General features: G+C 43.1%; 1 protein-coding gene across 7 annotated transcripts in view; it reads left to right on the top strand.

The window, feature by feature from the left end:
* The first annotated feature begins 15 nt into the window (after window positions 1-15).
* The window catches only part of dtna (dystrobrevin, alpha), a 34,972-nt gene continuing 26,952 nt past the window's right edge, over window positions 16-8,035 (top strand). For 6 of the 7 annotated variants that reach the window (XM_083782412.1, XM_083782410.1, XM_083782411.1 and 3 more), the window contains exons 1-4: window positions 1,800-1,949; window positions 6,218-6,288; window positions 7,128-7,208; window positions 7,452-7,665. In XM_083782412.1, the coding sequence (XP_083638538.1) occupies window positions 1,933-1,949; window positions 6,218-6,288; window positions 7,128-7,208; window positions 7,452-7,665 (383 nt within the window). In that variant the 5' untranslated portion in view covers window positions 1,800-1,932. Of the gene's footprint in view, window positions 231-1,799; window positions 1,950-6,217; window positions 6,289-7,127; window positions 7,209-7,451; window positions 7,666-8,035 lie in introns of those variants that run through there. The other variant, XM_083782408.1, reaches the window with a different exon arrangement.

Here is an 8,035-nt window from a genome sequence, read left to right as displayed (position 1 = left end):
CTACAACACCATCGTTGTGTTGCAATTGGCGTAGAGTAGTAGGCTACTGTGGTGATACTGTCTGTACAGTGGAGTGGTGAGATGAGCGTCTCGTGCAACGATGGACAATAGACCGCGAGTCGACATTCACGATATTGTACTATACTGTGTCTACTGGTGGATATGAAGTGACTCTCTGGCTGATTCCTGGATGTAAACAGTGATGTTGCATGACATGCCTCGACATTCTGGTAAGTCTCGTGCAAAGTGCGCTGCAGGCAGGCAGCTGATCGCGCTGGTATGGTCTGTAGTAGTGGAGCGACCATAAGCTACTTTATTACTCTAAAATTAGTTAACTAAACTGGCACGTTTTGACGTTGAAATGAGGGCAAATTGTCTTTATAAAAAAAATAAACAAACATGTATAATCCAGTGGGTCTGTTTTTCGCACTATAAAACCTTGTCGCTCAGATCGAGGTCCTATATTGCTGTCGTGTCGTGACAGGTGATGCTCTAGTCGTAACTGTCCACAGTCCATGCTTGCCTGTTGCCTTTCTTCTTAACAAATCTTTTATCCTGGAAGAAAAGCTAATTCGTTTGGTGCTGGAATTTTATGATGAGCTCCCACTGATTTGCGTGTTAATAGTCGAACATACAGACGATAACAATCCAAAATCATCAGTATAAAATATGTATAATCACGAGTTAATTTCTTGAATTTCATATTGCTATAATAATTGCATATTTCAGTTATCTGTTATTTGGCACTGCATATGCATATAATACTTAGGCTAGTATTTCCAACAGGAAATCACATCACATTATAAAATGCCATACGGTATAGCCTAATAATACATAGTCAACTCAACAATCATACAGATGTGTCAGTCCTGTCGACAACAACACACACAACACACGTTTGGTTCCCAAGTTCCCAAGCCCCCCTGCTTACTAGGCGACACTACAGAGGGCCCACTATAGCAGACATCACAGGCTGGTACCAGAGGGCTTTAGTGTGCTACACTTGACTGTTTAGCCTATGAAGCATTAAAACACTCGTTTTATTGCCTTTGCATTTATAATGGCCATTCCACTGTAGTTCAGCTTAAGTTTTTGTATTCTCTCGCTGTTACAGGTTGGAAATCAGATGCCAATCGTTCATGCTCCCATGATGTAAAAATAACACTGGCCAATCAGTTGGGGGCAAATACATGAACAGCTGCAATGTACTGTATGTTGCACAGCTTACGTTATGAGTCAGCTATGCCAGCAAAGTACAAATCACAAGTCAAGCAACTGTTCACATTTGGAAATTCTGGACTATTGATGTACTGTATATGACTAACAAATCCAAGTAGTTCAAGGGAAGCACTGTGCCTTGTCTTGTGTTTTCTTTGTTCAGTTTCGAAAATAGACTTATAACATAAATAACTCACTAATAAGGGAACGGTGCTTATGCTTGTCTTAAACACAGCTTAGCATCTGGCCGTCCGACACAGTTCTTTTTTGGAAATAGATGATAAGTAGGGTCATTGCCGAAAGAGTCTTTGGCTTAGTTTTGGCAGAGCGCTACAATCATCTACAGTGTTTATGGTATACAAATGATTTGCTCTTTTAAGGGCAGTTATTTTCTAATGCTTGCCAGTCTTTGACAGTGGCACAGAGCAAGAGTAATGTTTGTTGGGCTGATGCCAAAGTGAGAGGTTTGGGGGCTGCAACTGGAGAGCCAGCTAGAGCTGTACAGGAATGTGTAGCCTTCTCATTTGTAGTTAAAGATAGAGGCAGCGCAGGCTCACAGTTTCTAATTTCAGATTCCCTGAGCCAGTCCCATCCATTTGGGCAGCTTTTGTTGTTATGTCTCCTGGTTAGACGGGGATTTATACTGTGTGTATAGTTGTTTTTATAAGAAGGACATGCCTTTGTGATAAGCGCACAGAGAAGAGGAATGCGACCATGGTACTTTCTGAAGGGTATGTTGATTGCCTCTTGCGATTGGTATTTTTATTTAATTATTGTGGGTTTTTTATATCTATGTTCTGTTGGATGTAATAATAACATGTATCAGTCTCGTGTATATCGTCCGGAAATTCACACCAGACAGCACATATTTTACGTGTGATGTGCGTCGGATATCGGTGTTAACAATAAAGCAGTGTACAATGCAATACAAGTTTTCTCACCGCAAGAAAGATAGACAGATCATGCTGTCTATGCATTTACCATAGCAATTCATCAGAAGTGAAGTAAGACAGCATTAATCAAAGTCACTCATCCTAACATTTAGTGTGTAGCCTACACATGCATGCTCAGTTCACTACACACTCATTTTCAATTATTATTATTATTCAATTATTATTTAACAGGAACACAGGGGAAGAACCAAATGCAGATGTCAGAGCAGGTGCAATTCAAAGGATTTACAGTAGGCTATGCCTAAAACAGGCAGTACAAGGCTTACAGAATGGTGAGGCAGGCAGTAGTCAAAACCAGAAAAGTAGTCCCAACACAGGCAAAGACATCCAAGTCCAAATAACAGGCAAAACGTAATAAAACGCAGGTCAGGCACGGCAGGCAGAACTGCTTCCAGAGACGGGACTCAGGTAACCAGAAACATGGAATACAATACAGATGCATTGACAATTTGGCAGGGACCAGCGGAAGTTGGTCCCTGCCAAAGTTGGTATAGCTATTGACTGAGGGCTTAATTAGGAAAAGAGGTGCAGGTGGGGAAGCTCAGGTGACTGCAGGGTTGATAAGAAGAGTGGGAACAGTGTGCTGATGGGTGGGGCGGTCAGGTGAGGTGACGGGCAAATGAGGGAAAGTCCGAGGGCATCTGGCAGAGAAGTATGGAATAGCAGGAAACATCAGGCTCAGGTAGACGGCCTGCAGGGGCATGCAGGGCACAGGAGCGCTGTTGACCCGGGATGCAGCACCAACGTCTGGAGAGCAACCTGGACGCGGAGCAGTCTGAAGGGCTAGAGCTGTTCTGGACAACCTGACAACAGGCAACATAGGCAGAGCAGCTCTGGTGGACTGGCAGGAAGAATGAGTGTAGGACCGTCGTCAGGAAGATAATAATCAGCTGTGCGGACACACTGGAGGATTGGCAGGAGGATGGCCAGACAAGCAGAGCCACTCTGGGGGATTACCTGGGCCGGCCGGCAACATTGCATGGGTTGAAACCACTCTGTCTGGAGGCCGCTGGCATAGGCTGCTGCGCCGCTCTGGGAAGAAAACTGGGCCGTTCTGGAGGTCGGCAACATGGTGGTGCTAGGTTTAGCTAGGACATCTTCACTTGTCTTGCGTCGTGGGTTATATTGCACATCGCTGAATCACAACATTTGGTGACGTGGAAGACGTGGAAGACGTTATGGACAGCTATAGCCTATGACTCATTTGTGGGGTATTTCAAGGCACCCTTAACATTTAAGCGTGCGTCAGTGTTGACGTTTGTGGGTGAACAGTCAGGAGGGATGGTGGGTAGTGGGAGCAGAATGCGGTGGTTGCCAGTTAAAATGATTAAATATCTTAATATTGCAATTAAATTCCCGATTCAATCTTTTAAAGTCAAGCTTCAATTCTGTTTACTGTTAACAGTATAACGGCCCCAATATTAGATACTGTGTTAACATACATTGATATTTAAAGGACCATACTGATGTTATTGCATGTTTAGGCCAGGTTTAATATACAGTAGTATAGTAAAACTCAAAAGGTCTTCCGTTATGAACTCATAGCCGCCCACACCTCTGCCAAATCTCTGCACCAACCAGTTGTGGCAGTACATTTTCTGAAATGCTTTTTTCATTTGATTAATCAGGATTCATTAATCAGTATGAGACCTCCACCTGAATTGGATATTGGTGGTATACCTATAGAAGGAGAAAGAAAACATGTTATTTCTCAGTGCCTGTGCCTGGTTCTGATATGCTAATATTGTTCAAAAATGACCATACAGTACCTTGCCCTTTGAGTGTGACATTTGTGGAATGGCATGAAATGCAATTTGTACAGCACACAAAAATGTCTGTGTGTCGTTTCATAATATCTGCATCTACCACTAAATAGCTTAATCTATTTCAGTTATTCATATATAAATACCACGATAACAGTACTTAGAATGCCAAGCCATTTATTTAACAGTTGCCCAAGCATCTGTATACTATGCAATATAATGCCACAATGCACAATCTCAACCGAAAATATCTCTCGTGGAAGTCAAAGAAGTTCTCTTCAAACTTCTCCCTGCAAATTCCCTGTAATGGGGGGGGGGGGATCTAGCGCTGTGTTTTTAGGAATGGAGTGACTGGGTTCTTTGCTACTATGGCAACAAACCACATGACTAGGTGTATTAGATTGCCTTGGACACTGTGCAGTGAGGCGTGGTGTGGAGCATTCATCCTGCCAGTCTGCCCCTTTGAAAGTCTTGTCCTTGTCTTACTCAAGTTTTTTCTGTGACACCCCATGAGTCGGGACTGCATGGCTCTTTAGATTCTCGCATTAGATTAAAAGATATTCAGCCAAGTAAAAAAGAAAGAAAGAAAAACAGGAAGAGAAAAAAAAAAACAGATTAGTGCGAACAGTGAAAATATGTGACGTGTAATGACTTATCAATAAAGCTACAACCCGGAACGCTATTTTTTTTTAAAAAGATGCATGGTCTCTTTACTATCTTAAATGCGCCAAGTCTCTGTACATATACTGTACATAGTGTGTACGTACGTCTGTAATCCACGCAACTCGAGAACCGTTCGCCCCACCAACTTCAAAATCGACACACGCGTTCCACACCCCCACAGGGAGTGCAGTGCCCGGTGTCGAGTCGGTCAGACTCACGGTTGTCCAGAACCCGCGCAAAAACCTCTGCCCGGGTTCTGGACCTGATCACCTCCATACAGTTTATGGAGCTGGCCTGTTCTGACATCACAACAATTCATACCGTATTATTTGTTTATTATTTTTCTGCATAGACTCCATATTTGGGCATGCCCTGACCAATAACCCCATATATGGGCATAACAGGGACACAGACATAATTACTGGGTGGGGCATGCATTTAGTTTAATTGAAAAAGTTAGAACTGGTTGACAAATAGTACTACCTGAAGCTCATAAGCATGCCCTGCCCAAGCGGAGACTCTCTTGCTAGAGCAGTATGAAGTTTATTGGTCATATGCGGGAGAATCCCGGGTAGGACATCAGAAGTAACCTGTGTTGTTTTTGGCAGCAAATTTAGATTTTAGTTTTAGTCACATTTTAGTAACCTGGAATGCTTAGTTTTAGTTGACTAAATGTCATACGATTTTAGTCGACTAAATCTACATTTATTTTTGTCGACTAAAATGTATTTTGGTGGGCGTTGATGCCGTCATAATGACTGTTTTTACACAAATAGACGATCTACGGCACTGCCACGCGTTGTGAGCTTGTAGATCTGCTATTTTCAGCATGCAACCAAGTGTAAAATGACTTATACGGGATCTCTTGTGGGTGAACTATCCCTTTAAGCCAGATTCTATACTTACGTAGTTGTGCATCGGTGTCATGCACCGAAAATACTAGATCTATACAAGTTTGAGCTTGTAGATCTACAAGCTTTGAGCTTGTAGATCGGCTGTTTTCGGTGCACGTACACACGTACACAACTAGTATAACCCATTTCGACCTGAGGACGATTCTACAAATCGAAAACCTATGTTTCTATGTCAGTGGTGATCAATCTATTTCATGTCAAGGACCCCCAGAATTATCTGTATTTGGCCGCCGACCCCCATCTGAAAATATGTAGTTCCAGGGAATTTGAGTTAAAAAACAAATTCAAAGATTTGAATATATATAAGAATATTCAAAAATAGCAGACCTACAAGCTGGTACGAGCTTGTAGATCTGCTATTTTTCAATAGCTAAAGTGTAACATAACCCATTCTGGGCGGGAACCCCTTTTGGTGTTAGCATCATGTTATGCTTTAGCTATTGAAAAATAGCAGATCTACAAGCTCATATCGCGCCACCGAGTGGCGCGATACGAGCTTGCAGGTCTGCTATTTTTGAAAAATCGAAGAACGACTGACATTTTTAGAATCTGATCTCAGGTCAGAATGGGTTAATGCTCCAAAACACCAAAAGGGGGTTCCCGCGCCCAGAATGGGATAATTCAAGCTTTACCAATAAAATCAGGGGTGCATAATAGACACTGACATCACTTTCTTTCTTCACTTCTTCTTCTTCTTCCCGAGCAGAATGATTGAAGGTTTCAGGAGGAGCAGTGACACCACCATGGCAGACAGAAGGCAACTGTTTGTCGAGATGAGTAAGTGTGCGCGGCCCTCGTCTCTGAAAGGACCACATTTCAATGTGATCGATGCTGGACAACGATGCTCATCGACCATAAAAGTGGCAAATCCTTTTCTTATAACCTCCATGGAAAGGGGAAAATCATGAACATGAACTGACCCCCCCCCCCCCACACACACACACACACTACCACCACCACTAGTGTCAGCCAAATTCATATCGTTGCTGTCGGGAGGAAACCTCATAAACTCCATTTTTGAGGTTTTAGATTTTTCTTGGCATAAATCTGCGCTATTGAACACCCTTTTACGTCTGTGTGTTGTTGCGAAAATATTGAACCAATGGAAAGTAGTAAAAAGTGCTTTGGACAAAACCTATTAACTCCATTGGACCCTCAAAATGTCCGCTAAAGCAACCAAACTCCACCACCTCTCCCCCTCTCATGGAAGTAATAGACAATATATGAAGTTACAACACCGACTTTGACGAGGCAGTATTGCTTTGTTTTTAAAAATGTAAGGTTTTCTTAATTTCTTGTAAAAATGTATATATTTTACATTTCCTGAAAAATGAACATTTGGGAGTTACGAGGTTTCCTCCCGACAGCAGAGATATATGAAACACTGTCTCAAACAGATGCATGCCTCCGATGTCACCGCTCAAATGCTTTCTCACTTATATGTCGATGCCACCTCTCAAATCCTTTCTCCCTATGTGTTCACATAGAGCGTGAAGCTATACATGTGTCTTCCATGGTTCCGCAATTTCTGTCAGCCGCTGTTCGTTTGTTCCCCACTTCCCGGGGACGTTCCCTCTCAGTATTGTTGTGTCACAATCATGTCTTCTTTTCTGCAGGGGCTCAAGAGTTGGATTCTATAAGACTGTCAACGTACAGAACAGCTTGCAAGCTGAGATTTGTTCAGAAGAAATGCAACCGTGAGTATACATGCCTGGCACTGGTGTTGTTGTTGGTTGTCGCGGCGGCAAGTTAACCCATTTTGCTACTGAAAAATAGCAGACCTACGAGCTTGTAGGTCTGCTATTTTTGAAAAATCGAAGAACGACTGACATAGAAACATAGCTTTTTCAGAAAACTGTCATTTTCAAACAGACATTTTTAGAATCGTCCTCAGGTCGAAATGGGTTAAGAGACATTGTCTTTCCCCGTTTGTCTCCCAGTACATTTAGTTGACATCTGGAATGTCATCGAGGCTTTCCGAGAAAATGGCCTCAACGGCATGGACCTCACCACGGAGTTCACGGTGGCTCGCCTAGAAGCGGTGCTGTCGACCATCTTCTACCAGCTGAACAAGCGCATGCCCACCACCCACCAGATCAACGTGGAACAGTGCATCAGCCTGCTGCTCAACTTCCTGCTGGCGGCCTATGACCCGTGAGTAAACATGTCATGTGACATGGTGCGCAGGGACGTGCACACATAGACATCAAAGGGGGGCTTCAGCCCCTGCCCTTTATATACCCGTCTGTAAAACAACAACAACTGACATGCGAATGTGTAGCGTTTACTACATGGTGAAAGAAATAGCAAATGCCACTCCTTTCCCATGCCATCCCATGCCGGAAGGCAGCATTCAGGAGAATTGTTTTTTTCCCCCTCCGAAGTCTCCTGAACTTGAACACTGTATTTTGGCGTTGAACTAATTTGTTTTCGAAATCCATGTTGTTACACCTGCATCTCCACTAGCTAAAGACTGCTGGGTTGCGCCCTGAAAATAGCTGATCTACAAGCTCTTGTAGATCTG

Source organism: Protomyctophum parallelum, assembly GCF_964188405.1.
Source record: "Protomyctophum parallelum genome assembly, chromosome: 14".
Classification (NCBI taxonomy): Eukaryota; Metazoa; Chordata; class Actinopteri; order Myctophiformes; family Myctophidae; genus Protomyctophum; species Protomyctophum parallelum.
Note: the sequence above shows the minus strand (reverse complement) of the source record. Positions and strands in the feature narration are given on the sequence as shown.